Raw genomic sequence first — 15,061 nt, forward strand, 5'->3', positions numbered from 1 at the left:
CCATGCAGGTGCAGGATGTCTGCAGCAGCTGCCAGGGGCTTCCAGATGCCCCAGCTTTGGCCCCTGAGACATTTTCTCTCTGGCTCTGGGATAGCCTTGTCCTGAAGCCCTCTGATTCTGGTGGAGAGTGGGGGTGGGGGAGGAAGCCCTTGCAGTCTTAGGGGACAGACCATCAGGCTGTTTCATGGCACCTGCCTAAGACCCTGGTCTCTCCTCCGTTTCTCCTCTGGCACCTAGAAACAAGTCACCCTGAGCCAGCGCCAGAGTTCCTGCCCACTCATGAGTAGGGCAGCATACCCAGGAGATACTGTTGCAGCTGGACATGGACTTGTATGTAAACATAAGCGCACATATGTGGGGAGGGGTGCGGAATATCAGGATGGGGGCAACATGAGAGTGACCCAGGATGGGCAGTAGTCAACTTGGGGTAGGAGTAGGGGATGCTCACAGAGGCCTCTCCTCTACAATGGTGGCCCAGTCACCATCCAGACCTTGCCAGGTCTAGTGCCCCGTGGTCCCCACCCTGCTGCCTGCTCAGCCTGGCGGCATTCCTTTACAGCCTCCTGCCAACAGAGCCAGCCCCCTGCCCCCACGGGTGTCCATGCCAGAGCAGCATTCCGCAAGCCTGGCTGCATCTCCCCAGCAGAGGCTGAGCAGGGGGGGCCACTCAGCAGTGGTCAAGTCACACGGCTAGAGGGGCACAGTGGGGCCTGAGCCTCTGGCCCCTACTCCTCTGGTCCCTCTGTCTCCTGGTCCTGGGCCAGTCACCTTAGAGGACTTGATCGCTGCAGTTGTAGTCCTGGGTTTTAAATCTCCTGCCCTGGGTGGCCCTATGCAGCATGAGGCCACCAGGTAGGTATGGGTCCACTGGAGCCAAGTCCTGGAGGCACAGAGCAAAATGAGCCCTGCGCCGCCCTGGGATAGGGATGGGAGACTGGACCAGTTGGGGACCCCAGACTCACCCCCAGGTCAGAACAGCCCAGGCAAGAGGGTGGGGGTGGTGAGCGCGGCTGGGGTGCGGGGTTCAGCAGGATCAGCGTGGGATCGCTCAGGGAAGCGGGTGGAAGCCTTTTCTGATCGGATCCGGGGCCCGGCGCGCTCAGCTTCCTGATTTCACGGCAGCTTCCCCTCCGTGGCGCAACCGGAGGGCACCGATGTTTGACTCCCTGACGAACTTCCCGGCAGAAAGGAGGCTCAGCACGGGAGGGTGGGGCCGGGGTCCATCTGCTCGGATATGAGCAGTGGGGACGGGCTGGGGGCTGGAGCAGGGGCTGAGGGGTGGAGGGCAGCCTGCAGCAGGGCGGGCTGCAAGGGACGGCGCACACCACGCGTGTCCGCGCCCCCCGCCGGCACGCAGGCGGCCTGGCCCTTTAAGCGTCCAGACGGCGGCCCCAGCTGACGCGCGGGCTCCAATCGGCGCCCCGCGCCCCCCGCCCGCCGCGCCCGAGGCTCTGGGGCCGCAGCTGCTCGGCGCTGGACTCGCCGCGGCCCTGCGCCTCCGCCTGCCCGGCCGCGCCCCCGGGGGCCATGGTCGCGGGGCCCTGCGCGGGGGCGGCCCCCAGCGCGGCGCTTCATGGAGCGGCCCCGGCCTGGCCGCCGGGGGCAGCGCGATCCCGCGGGGCCCTGTGAGCCCCCAGCGCCACGGCACCATGGTACGCAGGGCCCTGCCTGTCCCCCCGCTTATCCGCCCACCTGCCAGCTCTGACCTCCCAGGCGCACTGCCCGCGGGCTCTGGTGGAGGGGCTGGAGGGATCTTCCCCCTCCCCCGGTCTCCCGGCTCCATCTGCTGGGTCCCGCGGGCTGGGAATGCGGCGCTGTGGCGCGGCTCTCGGTGGGGAGGGGGTTAAATTCCTGGGGTGGGGGCGCCGGCGCTCGAGGCTGAGGTCTTGCTAGGCACCGGCAAAGGAGGGTGCTCCCCTGCGCCCGGACGGCGCCGCCCTCGGGCTGGGTAATGGGGGAAAGAGGGAGTCGGATTCCCGCCTGGGCCTTGGGCCACGTGGGCGCTGGAGCCGCCCTGCCTGGGGATTCGGGATGACCCGGGCCAAGGGGGTGTGGGAGGACACCCATAGCTCCAGTACCAACTCCTGTGTGACCTTGGGCAGATCCCCCGCCCTCTCTGGGTCTATCTCCAAGGGAAAGAGGGGAGGTATGTGCACAGAGGAGGCTGGCATAGACACTCCCTCACCAAAAGGAGGAGCCTAGAGGTCATGAGCCTGTGCCCCCTTGCTCAGTCTGGGCCCATCCACTGCTGCCCAGCGTAGAAAGAATTGACATGGGAGGGGGGCGCAGATGGACTCCCCAGGTTTCATCATGGGGCCTTCCAGGGAGGCTCTGAGGCAGGGTAGAGAGATGAGGCTTCTCCTCAGTGAGGCAAGGTACCCCTCAGGTGTAGAAGGCTCTGACTTGGGTGAGCAGCCTGGAGAGATGTCCCTGGCACCTGGCCAATCCCCAGCCTGACTTGGGGCAAGGGTTTGAAGGCATGAAACCCCCTGGCAACCAGAGTGCCTGACCACTTCCCTGGTCCTGCATCTTAGCTAGGCTGGAGTGACCTGGACTGCAGCTGGCACAGCCGGATGGGGAGAGGCACCCATTGCTTCCGGGAACTAGCACATCTGGCCGTGGAGGCCAGCACAGCTGGTGGGCATTGTGTGGTAGGGCCAGACACGGAGGTGGCTGAACCCTGCTGAGGGGCTGCCACTTGTAGACTTGGGCAGCATCTCTGTGCCCAGTCAAGAGAGTCCAATCAGGTCGTGAGGTTTAGGGCCCCCCAAGGGCCAAGGATGGTGCTGGCTTGTCTGAGGGTACCACCTTAGCAATGGAGTGTTTGAGGCAGCACTCCCCTCCTTTCCTGCTGAGAGGCCAGAGGGCCAAAGTCAGGCCTCATTTGGCCTGGAGGCCAAAGTGCACATGGGAAGGTTGCCCTTTCCCTGTGGCAGGTGGGCACAGGTGGGCAGTGGAGGGCATTCCATAAAGGGAAAGCAGAGAGATCTGGGGCTCCGTTGCCTGGGATGGACTTCCCCCAACAGGCCTGGCTTCGGCAAGCCCTTATCCAAGCCACTTCTCCTGCCACTCTTTAGCCCCTGGAGACCCTAAGGAGCCCCTGTTGCAACCCAAGTTGTACCCTGATCCTTCACTGACCTGCAGGTGCAGTGACTCTAGGGAGGAGGAAGCAGGTAGAGGGGGTAGTGGTGAGTGTGAGGAAGCATGACTGGTCTCCAGGTGAACGGGTGTTCTTGCTTTTTAAGTCATTAAAGGCTCAGAAATCCAGCCATGTGGAGTCTAGCAAGGAAGGGGTGGTCTTAGCAGAGCTGGGAGTCCAGGGGCTCCGGATTGTGGAACCCTCTCATTCTGAGCCTCGGTTTCTCCATCTGGTAGTAGGGGTTGGTCCCAGAAGATGAATCAGAATGAGTCAGAGGAGGGAGATGGGCGGGGCTTGGTGCCACGTCCCAGTTAGATTGGCCAGGCCTGGACAGCCTGGGACAGAGGGGCAGATGGCTGGCTTCTTGGCTGGGGTAAGGGGTGTAGTGGAGAACTCGAGGAAGATGGTAGCCTTGGCCAGGGGCCTGGCCAGACTGGGATGTGAGGGAGCACAGGATGGCTGCTGCCCTGGCCGCTGGGTGTAGGGGGCAGGATCCAGGACAGGCCTGGAGACAGGTGGCCCCTGGTGGCTCAGGGAGCCTCCTCCTGAGGCCCAGGGTAGGTTCTCTCATTCAGATGGAATGAGAAGAGGAACTCAACCACCACCACCCCTGCTCAGTCCCAGCCTACCCACTGCTGTCCTGGCAATGGAAGGCCTGGCATGGGTGGTGGGGGGGTGGGTAGGCTATGAATGGATGGGGCCAGGATTCATCCCAGGGTCCCCAGGGAGGCGCTGACAGCTATGGAGCTGATAGTTTTGTGGCCATCAAAATACTGTGGCAAGGTACCTCCTGAATTCAGGAGGCTCAGACCTGGCTGGGCAGACCCTGAGGACAGCCAGAACCTGGAACCAGTGGGGCTGGTCCAGCCGGGCTGGTGGTTGGTGGATATTAACTGAACATCTGCACATCACTGTGCGATGGTCCTCGTGCAGGGACTGGGCAGGCTGCCTGTCTGTGCTGCCCACCTTTTGGGGAGGCTGCTGTGGTAGAGCCGGGGGTGACTGAGTTGGCCTCTATTCAAGGCAATTCACAGGTGCTGGATGTGGCCCACAGGCCTGATAGTCTGACCCATCAGACTTTGAGGGCCTCCCCTAGGGCTGTGGAAGCCCCAGATGGTGTGACCTCCAAGGCAGGGCTTTCCCAGAGCCTGTGGACATGGACCGTACCTGACCTGGGGTCTGGGGGTCTACAGGGAAAAGGGTCTGGGGCAGGCCTTGGGGCCTCTTGCCTGCAAGCATGGTAGGCAGGTTCCACAGCTGTGTCCTTCCACCCCTGCAGAGCCCCTGGGTGAGAGAGAGCTGCTGGGGGCTAGACCTGAGGCTGTAGGCAGGGGTTGGGGGCAGCCTGGCCCAAGCCCTGGCTGTGATGACGGGACCTCACCAGGCAGTGCAGCAGGACCAGAGTAGGGAGAAGGTATAGGCCCTGAGGCTGGATTTCTTCACAGATTTCAACTTCTGTAGCAACTGCACGGCTGTTGCAGAGGGGTTCCCTCAGGTGCTACCCCTTGGGTTCTATAGCCAGAGGCTGGGCTGTGAGCAGTGAGCCCGGATTCTGTTCTTGAGGTATTAGGGGCTGGGCAAGCTTGTTTGTATTGGTATGTGTGAGTGAATATGTGGAGAGAATCCACAGGGCTGGGGAAACACTGAAGGAATGCCTGTGGCCCTCCTGGGGTGACCACCTAGTCCTGGTGTGCCTGCGATGGTCCTGGTTCTAGCACTGAAAGCCCTGCACCCCAGAAAATGCCCAGGTCCCTGGCAAACCTGGATGGTTGGTCACTGTGGTCTCTCTTTCGTCCCCTTTCCTTCTCTTTCCCTTCCTGGGATGACTTTTCCCATTTCACAGGAGACGACCCAGAGGCCCAGAAAAGTGACAGGACCTGATCTTCGGCCTCAGAGGGTCACGAGTGGAGTCTGAGCTCTGAGGGCAACTCACTCAGGCTTGAATTCCTTCCTTGCTAGAGCTTCGGCTCTGTTGCTGTAAAGTGGAGCCACCAGTGATGGGCTCCCGCCTCCTGGATGGCCGGCCATGCTGGGGGTAGTGCTAGGGGAAGGGTGGGCAGGGGCCCACTGGCCTTGACCCACTCCTGTGCCCTCTGTCCCTGCAGTTGCTGGTTGAGAAGACAACTGACTCCCCGGCGGCCGAGTTCTCGCTGGTGGAGGATGTGGCGCTGCACTTTGCCTGCTTGATGGGCCGCCTGAACGAGCAGCGCCTCTTCCAGCCTGACCTCTGTGACGTGGACTTGGTGCTGGTGCCCCAGCGCAGCGTCTTTCCAGCACACAAGGGTGTGCTAGCCGCCTACAGCCAGTTCTTCCACTCACTCTTCACCCAGAACAAGCAGCTGCAGCGCGTGGAGCTGTCCCTGGAGGCGCTGGCACCTGGTGGCCTGCAGCAGATCCTCAACTTCATCTATACGTCCAAGCTGCTGGTCAACGCAGCCAACGTCCACGAGGTGCTCAGCGCCGCCTCGTTGCTGCAGATGGCCGACATCGCTGCGTCCTGCCAAGAGCTGCTGGACGCCCGCTCTCTAGGCCCACCAGGTCCGGGCACTGTGGCCCTGGCCCAGCCGGCTGCCAGCTGCACTCCAGCTGCACCGCCCTACTACTGTGACATCAAGCAGGAGGCCGACACCCCAGGCCTGCCTAAGATCTACGCCCGTGAGGGCCCTGACCCTTACTCGGTGCGTGTTGAGGACGGGGCAGGGACTGCTGGTGGCACTGTGCCTGCCACCATTGGGCCAGCCCAGCCCTTCTTTAAGGAGGAGAAGGAGGGTGGTGTCGAGGAGGCCGGTGGGCCCCCGGCCAGCTTGTGCAAGCTGGAGGGTGGAGAAGAGTTGGAGGAAGAGCTTGGGGGTTCTGGCACCTACAGCCGCAGGGAGCAGTCCCAGATCATCGTGGAGGTGAACCTCAACAACCAGACACTGCACGTGTCCACGGGGCCAGAGGGGAAGCCAGGTGCCGGGCCAAGCCCGGCCACCATGGTTCTGGGCCGGGAGGACGGGCTGCAGAGACACTCGGACGACGAGGAGGAGGACGAGGAGGAGGAGGAGGAGGAAGAGGAGGAAGAGGAAGGTGGTGGCAGTGGACGGGAGGAGGAGGAGGAGGAGGAAGAGGGTGGCAGTCAGGGAGAAGAGGAAGAGGAGGAGGAGGAAGGGCACAGTGAGCAGGAGGAGGAAGAGGAGGAGGAGGAGGAGGAAGGGCCCAGTGAGCAGGATCAAGAGAGCTCTGAGGAGGAGGAGGGGGAGGAGGGGGAGGCTGGGGGCAAGCAGGGGCCACGGGGAAGCCGAGGCAGCCGGGCAGACCCCCCTCCCCACAGTCACATGGCCACACGGTCCCGGGAGAATGCCCGGCGCCGGAGCACCCCTGAACCTGAGGAAGCTGGGCGGCGGGGTGGGAAACGGCCGAAGCCACCCCCTGGAGTGGCCTCTGCATCAGCCCGAGGGCCGCCAGCCACTGATGGGCTGGGGGCCAAGGTGAAGCTGGAGGAGAAGCAGCACCATCCATGCCAGAAGTGCCCACGAGTTTTCAACAACCGCTGGTACCTGGAGAAACACATGAATGTGACCCACAGCCGCATGCAGATCTGCGACCAGTGCGGCAAGCGCTTCCTGCTGGAGAGCGAGCTGCTGCTGCACAGGCAGACAGACTGCGAGCGCAACATCCAGGTGGGCCTCATGTGGCTGGGGGCAGGGCAGAGGCTGTCCAGGTGGGGCTAGGCCAGAACTGGGCTCTGGGCACCCAGCGCCTAGATGGTCTGTGGAGACCAGACTCAGCCCCCAGACAGGCTGGCCCAGGCCTAGTTCTCAGGGTGGTTAGAGCTCAGGGATTAACATCAAGCCGAGCTCCCTGGGAGAGGTGGATAGAGTTAGGCGTATAAAGAGATGTGCAGAGGATTGGAACAAACAGTACCCTTGGCCAGAGGGACAAAGGGGACACGTGGACTTGGGAAGATGACAGTGGAGAGTTATCTGAGCATACAAGGCCAGAAGACAGCCCACTCTGGGTGGCATGAGTCAGACAGGGTTTTAACAAACACTGGGGCTGTAGGAAGGCCAGCAGGGCCACTGTGTATAGTTTCACAGGTTGTGCACTGCAACAAATGAGCACACGATGGGAGGAGGGGTTTGCCCAGAGGAATGCCATCCTCTACTTCCCACAAAAGTGCTGTATAGAGTAGGGGGCATCCCAGCAGGAGGCAGCCCCCACTTTCAGCTCTTTGGGGATGCCAGCTCTCATGGGCCTGGGGAAAAGGGATTGGGTGAGAAATTTGGGAAGAGCAGAGGCTGCTGGGGCTAAGCAGGGGAGCTGAGCTGGCTGCCGGGCCTTGAGCCAGCCTGAGTCTGTTTGTGCCAGCCTTGCTTCTCAGGGTGGGGTGGCACAGGGCCAGCCAGGCTCCCACGGGTGGTTTTCACCTCTTCTGGCCCAGGAGAAGGGGGAAAAGTAGCAGGTAGGTGGGTGCTAATTGCCTGAGCTAATTGCTAATTGCAGTGCCCTGTGGAGAAAGTGTTACCTGGGGGTCACCTGGTGTTCTGCCCCACCCTTGTGTACCTGTGCCCACTTGCCTGCCTCCTGGGCTGCCCTTTGATGCTCTAACTGCTTCTGCCCCATCCAATCTGGGCACCCTGACCAATTTCTGCCCAAGCCTTGGCCTAGCTTCCATCCCTGTGGAGTGTCCTGCACAGATGGGCAGGACAAGGGTCCAGGAGAACAAGTGGGGAGATATGGTCCACTCTCTTCTTGATGGGACCTTGAGACTCCTGCTGTCCTCCTTGGCCAGTGCCTCTGGGACTCATCCGCTTGAGGATATCCATGGTGTCATGGCACAGGTCCCAGCAGGAGGAGGCAGCAGTGATAGTGGCTCACCCTGTGGGACCTGTTATCTCTGTGTGTAGCCTCCATACCAGAGGCGGTCCTTGGTATGGACCGCCTTGGGAGGTTGGTTGCAGTGGCAGGTGTAGCCTGGATAGGCTCTGGGGCCAGGGCCGGCACGTACAGTTGGGCAGGCTGCACATTGCACAAGCTAGTTGTCTGCCTTAGCTCTATAGACAGACAAAGGGTGATGCCTTTGGAAGCCCTTGTTGAAATGAGCCCAGAGGGGGGAATTTCCTGGAAGAGGTGACCCCTGACCCTAGTTAACTCAAGGATGAAGGAGGACACCAGGCTGTGTGTTTGGGGATGTTTAAGGAGTTTTCATCCCCAACCTTAGGAACATCAGAGCTGGCTGGCTTTTGGCATCAAGGGCCCTCCAACATATTTCAAGTGGGAAAACTGAGGCCAGTGGGGGCAGTAGCTTGCCCAAGTCCAAGGCCCTGGGGACTTAGGACCCAGGGCCTCAAGTCCTCTTACTCTGCAGTGTGTGACGTGCGGCAAAGCTTTCAAGAAGCTTTGGTCCCTCCACGAGCATAACAAGATCGTGCACGGCTACGCGGAGAAGAAGTTCTCATGCGAGATCTGTGAGAAGAAGTTCTACACCATGGCCCACGTGCGTAAGCACATGGTTGGTAAGTCTGGGCCACTGGGGGATGGAGCCGGAGGATAGAGATGGACCAGCTTCTGGCTGGTGGATGGGAAAGACTTCACATCCAAGGGCAATGTGAAGGGGTGAGGAGGCCCCTCTCATCTGGGAGGCCTGGGGAGGTTGGTTGCAGTGGCAGGTGTAGCCTGGATAGGCTCTGGGGCCAGGGCTGGCACGTACAGTTGGGCAGGCTGCACATTGCACAAGGGTGCCTGGACAAGATGGCAGGTGGGAACTGGAATCAAGCTGGCACACTGCTAACCAGGCTGTGCATCCTGGCATGAGCTTGTGTCCACCCAGGGAAAGGAATACCTTTTCCTAATTATACAAAGTGCTGTATGGGCTAGTACAGGCCCTGTGTCAGTTTGATGACAGCTGTGCCTCTGATTCTTTCTTACCTTCTGGTCCTCATAGGGCTTTAGGCCTCTCTGAATGCAGCCTCCCCTCAGGGTTCATGCCTGGACACAGTAAGGAGGTCCCCCAAGTGTGTGTTTTGGCCACTCCACTGCCCCAGGCAAGGCTGCCTACCCGCTGTATGTGGGCCTGGCAGAGTCTCATGTCCCTATAGCACCGCCTTCCTTGCCCGCCCCAAGTCTGGGCCTTGAGGGGGAGGGGTAGCCAAGGCGGACAGTGAACTGACTGGAAGCTGGGACCCTGCAGCTTAGACCTCAGCCAGGAGCATGCTGGGTAAACCAGGACTGGTGTCTGTGAGCTTGGAGGGGAGCCTTCTGTCTCCAGTGGCCTCCTACCAGATCCTTAAAGTTTGTTGGTCCTCACCTATCCGTGGGTGCTGGGAGGAGTGCATCTAACTTCCTCCAGACTGCTGGCTAGGGCCTGAGGCCAGGGCCTTTCTGCATATGGTCCCCTATAAAGCCCACCATCCCTGAAGCTCAGGACCACTATGAGTCCCTTTTTATAGAAGAGGAAGCTGAGGCCCAGAGAGACTGAGCAGGAAGCCAGTGGTCGGGCCAGGATTTGAGCTGAAGCCAGGTCCATCCAGGGTCCTTCCCTGAAGCTTTGGGGGCAAGGCAGCCTTGGCCACTTCAATTGGCCAGAGGCTAAAGAACCACAGAGCCCCGGCATGTCTGAGGCAGACCTTCAGAGCAGATAGGAGACCCAGCCATGGAGGCAGGGGGCCTCTCCTGGGAATCAGCACAGGTCCTGTGACAGGGTATAAGGCCAGCCCCAGGGAAGGGTGGTGGCACAGGGCTGCCCCAGGAGGCAGGGTCTGGGCCCAATGTGGGGGTGCTTGGGCAGGCCCGTAAGACATGACGGCGCTGGTGCCCACCTCGTAGCCCACACCAAGGACATGCCCTTCACCTGCGAGACCTGTGGAAAGTCCTTCAAGCGCAGCATGTCCCTCAAGGTGCACTCCCTGCAGCACTCAGGGGAGAAGCCGTTCAGATGTGAGGTGAGCTTCCATCTCCTGCCTGGCCTGCCCGAGGGGCCACCTGGGAGGGGCAGGAATCAGGGAGAGCAGCTGCTGAAAAACAAAGGGCTAGGGGGCGGAATGTAGGGTCCAGAAAGAGAGAGACCCACCCTCTGAGGTCTGCAGCCCCTGCCTCCCACTCCCGCCCAGCCCCTATTCTTCTCTGGCCCACCCCCATCCTGCCCGTCCTTCCCCAACCCAGCCCCACACACTCAGGGTGGGAAGTGTGTGTGGGCTGCAGCCCCAGGAGCAGGCTTTCTGGGGAGGCGGATTCAGGAGCATCCCAGGCCTGGAGCTCAGAGATGAGACAACAGAGCTGCAGGTGGGGAGGTGGGGGCAGGGGCTGGGCTTCTGATCAGGAGGAAGAATGAGGGACCTCATGCCTTAAGCATGGGATTCCCTCTACTCTGTGGCTTTTTCCCACTTCCTGACCTCCCTTCCCCACCTAAGTCTTGGGTGCTTGTGGCCTCTCCTTGTGCCCATGCACTGCCCATCCAGATGCACCTCGGCTTGCCCTCACGTCCCCATCTCCTTGCCCAGGAGCCCCTGAGTGTGTCCCTCCTTGGCCCTGTGGCCACAGGGGAGCTGTTCCCTCCACAAAGGCTGTTCTTCTGCTCTGTGCCTGGGCCTCACCCCCAAACCCCACCCCCAGAACTGCAATGAGCGCTTCCAGTACAAGTACCAGCTGCGGTCACACATGAGCATCCACATTGGCCACAAGCAGTTCATGTGCCAGTGGTGCGGCAAGGACTTCAACATGAAGCAGTACTTCGATGAGCACATGAAGACCCACACAGGTGCGGCTGCCCTGTGGGACGTGGGTCAGCCTCAGGCCCATGCCGGGCTGGGACCCCTTCTCAGCCCCGCTCAGGACACCTGGAATAATCTTGGCCACACCCCTTCTCAAGTCTGGGCCTCCGTTTACCTATCCTTCTTGCTTCCCAGGGTTGGGTGAGGCTGGCACAAAATGCCCCAGGGTCGGGGAGGATCTGAGCGCCAGGGCTGGGTCTAACTATGGCTCCATGGGAGACGGAGGCTGGCCCCAGACAGGTGTGGCGACCCCTCACTGACGCCCTGCTGCCCATCCCCAACCCCCAGGAGAGAAGCCGTACATCTGCGAGATCTGTGGCAAGAGCTTCACCAGCCGGCCCAACATGAAGCGGCACCGGCGCACGCACACGGGCGAGAAGCCGTACCCATGCGACGTGTGTGGCCAGCGCTTCCGCTTCTCCAACATGCTCAAGGCCCACAAGGAGAAGTGCTTCCGCGTCAGCCACCCCCTGGCCGGCGACGGCACCTCCGCTGCCCCAGGCCTGCCCCCAACCCAGCCCCAGGCGCACGCACTGCCCCTGCTCCCGGGGCTGCCCCAGACCCTGCCGCCCCCACCCCACCTGCCGCCCCCGCCTCCGCTCTTCCCCACCACTGCCGGCACTGGCGGGAGGATGAACGCCAACAACTAGCTGCCAAGCTGCACCCGTGCACCCGCTGGGGCCTGGAGCCAGGGCCCACTCCAGGAGGGACCCACTGCCTTTCTGGGGAGCACAGCAGTGCGGGCCCAGGTCCTGCTCCACGTCCAGAAGTGGCTGGATGTGCCCTGCCTGAGGCCCCGACTATGAGGGGTGTGTAGGCTGGCGGCCCCCAGAGCTGGTGGAGGGCACCTCACTACCAAGTGCCCCCACTTTCTGTGACTCCTTGAAGCCTTTACTATTTTTTTTTTTTTTTTTTTGGAAGTGAAGGAAAAAGAAACTATTTGCAGCACCCGCCTCCAGGTGAGGGGGGTGCTGGGGGTCTGCAGCAGAAAGAAAGGGGCCTGGGCAGCAGGTGTGGCCAGTCCCTCTGCCAAGGCCTGCACTAGAGGGGTTGGCCAGGTGGAGCCTGGGTCAGCCTCGGCAGCCTATCCCCATGTCCCCTATGCCCCTAATTTGCTTCCTCATCTTGGAGAGTTTGGGGAGAAGTTGGTGTGCCACCCCCGCAAACCCTTGAGGAGTTGTAGACCCAGTCTGAGGGCCACAAGCACTGAGGCAGGGCCTGAGACTGGACCCGGGTGAGCGTGGGGAGTGGGGGGTGGCGAGGTGCAAAGACTGCAGACCAGTGCTGCACTGTGTGGAGCAGGGCAGGCAGGGGCTGGACCCCAGGGACTTGCCTTCCCCACTCACTCTGCTGCCAGCAGGCCCAGGGATCCCTGACCTGCACCAGGTGGCACCAAGGGTCCTGAGTCCCAGAGATGTCCCCAGAAGCTGCTGTGCCTCACAGCACTGTGAGCCAGACCCTGGGTGGGCAGACTGACTGGCAGCACCAGCTTCGGGGGCAGAGTTCTAGGATGAGGCTTGGACAGTGTTGGTAGGGTTTCAAGGTGCTATTAGTGGGGCAGGGGCAGGGTGGCTACTCACAGAGCACCCCAGTTCCTCACCAGCTACTCTGGCCATATATCCCACACCAGAAGGAACAAGTGTGGCTGTGTCCATCTCTGCTCCCCCAAAGGCCCGCTCTAGGCCTTATCCTCCCTCTAGACCCTGCCACAACCTGTCCCTGGCTGGCTCCAGCATCCTCGTCCCTCCTGGGCCTCTGCACCAGTGGGTGGGCCGCCCATAGCACTGCTGGTAAAGGAGCCTGCATGTTCAGGCCCCTCGGGGGATTGGGGGGACTGGGGAGGCACAGCGTAGACCCAATTGCTTGCCCCCATGAGGCTAGCACTAATAGGAAATCCTTTTTTGTTGTCATTTAATGTCTTTATTCCTGCCTTTAATATGGGGAGGAAGGTTCCATAAGCTACATGTTTCCTAGTTAAGCTCTTTCCTATTGTGTTTATACAATTTTGTTTGTTATACTCTTTGCACCTTAAACCCCCACCACTCCCCGATACTATTGCCTTCCCAGCATGGCTGGAGTGGGAAGAGGCTTGGGCCCCGGGGGAATGGTTAGGGGGACTGAACCCCTCTGACCTCCTTGTGAGGCCCATGGCGCTGGAGCAGGGAGCTGGGGACATTTTAATCATCAATAAACGAAGCACTTTATTCTGTAAAGATTTGGGCAGGCCTAAGGTGCCCGAGTGATCTGAGGATTTATAATCCAAGCCACACCACCCTGGTTGTTCTCTGGGCTTGGAGGGAACAGTGCCAGCAGCTTCCCTGCCCAATTGATGTTGGAGCTGTAGACATACACTCGGGCGCCCCTGCTGTCCTAGGGGAGAGAACGTTCGCCCCTCCCCAAGGAGGAAGGCTTCCGGTCAGGGCCCCCACCCCAAGGCTGGGGACTCCAGGCCCCTGCTTTACTGTAGCTCTTTTTCTTCCTTGCACTCCTTGATCTTTGGGCTTCCGTGATGTCCTCAGGGTCCCCCCACTTCCCTCCCCGTTGCTATTTCTAACCTCTGGTCCCAGTGCCTGGCAGCTCTTTGGAGCTGGCTCACATTTTCCCAAAAAAAGTTGATCCCTCCCAGTGGGCTGTAGGCAGGGACCTCCGTGGGTTTCCAGTCCCCATTACTGGCACCAGGTCTCCCACAGGGGCTGGTGGTGTCATCACCTGCTGGCCCAACTACAGCCTGAGCGGGCCTGAGTGGCCCTGGCCAGGCTGAGACCTGTCGGGCCATACTGACAAGCAGAGGTCAGAGACAGTTGTGGGGATGAAACCCTATCCCGGGACATGGGTTTCCTGTTCTTGTACACTTCCCCTCTGGGATCAGGTGAGGGGTCCAGACAGCTGGCCAGGGACTGGTCAAGACAGTCATGGGAGCTCTAGGTGGGCACAACCAACCCCTCTCCTGGGAGGTCCCTGACCCACTGGGGATAGGAGCCTGTGTCCCTGGTGCTAAACACTCTTCACCTGGGCCGTTGTTGGTGGGGGCTCCTTTCCTGCCAGACCACAAGGCCAAAAGCAATAATGACACCTCAGCAGTTCCAGTATGGATAGGGGTTCCTGTTTTACTAGCTTTTACATCTCCTTTTTATTTAAAAAAATATATATGCCCCCAGATGTCAGAATGAGGGGACTGGGGCACCATCCTCACTTCCCAGGGCTGGGGGAAGGGGGCAGGATCATCCCCTCCCAAGGAGATCTGTGGGGGACCCACTGTCCAGCTGGACTTCTCAGCCTGAGTTCTTCTCAGTTTGACTAGAACTCAGGCCTGGAGCCTGGGTCTACCAGGCTCCTTGGGGCTCTCTGGGTCTCAGGCCAGCTGGGGATGGGTGGCTAGAGTGATGAACTCAAGCCCTGTGGCCACAGTTCGGGGAGCCTTCAACCCTGGCTCATGCTGCTGTAGTCTCCACGGTGCCCTTCACAGAGGGCTTGGTGGTGGCAGAATGGCCATGCCCAGGCGTGTGCTGAGACCACTGACAACTGCTCGTGTATAGGCACCCCACAGCCCCAGAGTGTGGGGCACAGCAGGCATGCGAGTAAGAAGAGTGAAGGGGAATAAAGTCAGTACAACTCGTGTCCCTTGGCCCAGCCTCTTCTTTGCACTTGGCCTGCCTTGACTCTTGGACCAGAGCAAGGGGCTGGGCTTTGGGGACTACCCAAAGTCAGGAGCTGAGGCAAGGGCAGCAGTGGGGGATGGGGGATGGGCAAATAGGTGGGTCTTAGGTCAGATGCAGAGGGGCATGAAAGAGGAGAGGTCCTGAAGGTAATGGCTACAAGAGGCCAGGGCCTGTGTAGGTATGGTTTCCTGTGAGCACCAGGCATGGAGCCACAGGAGCTCCGGGACAGCGGGGACCAGTGCTCCCACTTATGTGCTGAGCCCTGGGGATGCTGTGATGAGCAGTATGGACTCATCCCTCCCTCGGCGGGCAGGGGAGGTCAGAAGGGGTCAGATAACAGAGATGCTGACTCAGGCACCCGAGAAGACAAAAGCTCAGATAGAAGACAGGTGGTGGCCTCCAGAGGAGCAGATGGCTCTCCCTGGGGAACTCAGAATTGTTTCATGGCACAAGTAGTATATACAGAGAGCACTCACTCCATGCCAAATGGAATTCTAGGCCCCGGAGACACA

General features: G+C 60.6%; 1 protein-coding gene and 2 long non-coding RNA genes across 6 annotated transcripts in view; 1 reads left to right on the forward strand and 2 right to left on the reverse strand.

Moving 5' to 3' along the window:
- Positions 1-5,053, reverse strand: part of LOC105480274 (uncharacterized) — a 26,248-nt gene extending 21,195 nt beyond the window's left edge. Inside the window, exons 1-2 of one of the 3 annotated variants that reach the window (XR_011620006.1) lie at positions 4,901-4,916; positions 963-1,174 (exon numbers count right to left, since the gene is read on the reverse strand). This is a non-coding gene — a long non-coding RNA (uncharacterized lncRNA). Of the gene's footprint in view, positions 1-962; positions 1,225-4,900 lie in introns of all 3 variants that reach the window. The other 2 variants (XR_011620005.1, XR_011620004.1) reach the window with 2 other exon arrangements.
- LOC105480273 (zinc finger and BTB domain containing 47) lies at positions 654-14,508 on the forward strand. Of its 2 annotated transcripts, none has more exons than XM_011738877.2 (6): positions 654-852; positions 5,245-6,801; positions 8,490-8,637; positions 9,947-10,062; positions 10,733-10,877; positions 11,179-14,508. In XM_011738877.2, the coding sequence occupies exons 2-6, from the start codon at positions 5,326-5,328 to the stop codon at positions 11,538-11,540; spliced, it is 2,247 nt and encodes a 748-aa protein (XP_011737179.2). In that variant the 5' UTR covers positions 654-852; positions 5,245-5,325; the 3' UTR covers positions 11,541-14,508. The 2 variants fall into 2 exon arrangements, with proteins under 2 accessions (XP_011737179.2, XP_011737178.2); XM_011738876.3 differs by lacking the exon at positions 654-852 and adding an exon at positions 1,461-1,652.
- LOC139361949 (uncharacterized) lies at positions 3,221-4,505 on the reverse strand. Its single transcript, XR_011620007.1, has 2 exons — positions 4,369-4,505; positions 3,221-3,368 (listed from the first exon to the last, which is right to left on the reverse strand). It is a non-coding gene; the product is annotated as an uncharacterized lncRNA (long non-coding RNA).
- Positions 14,509-15,061: the final 553 nt, after the last annotated feature.

This window comes from Macaca nemestrina, chromosome 2 (assembly GCF_043159975.1).
Source record: "Macaca nemestrina isolate mMacNem1 chromosome 2, mMacNem.hap1, whole genome shotgun sequence".
Taxonomy (NCBI): domain Eukaryota; kingdom Metazoa; phylum Chordata; class Mammalia; order Primates; family Cercopithecidae; genus Macaca; species Macaca nemestrina.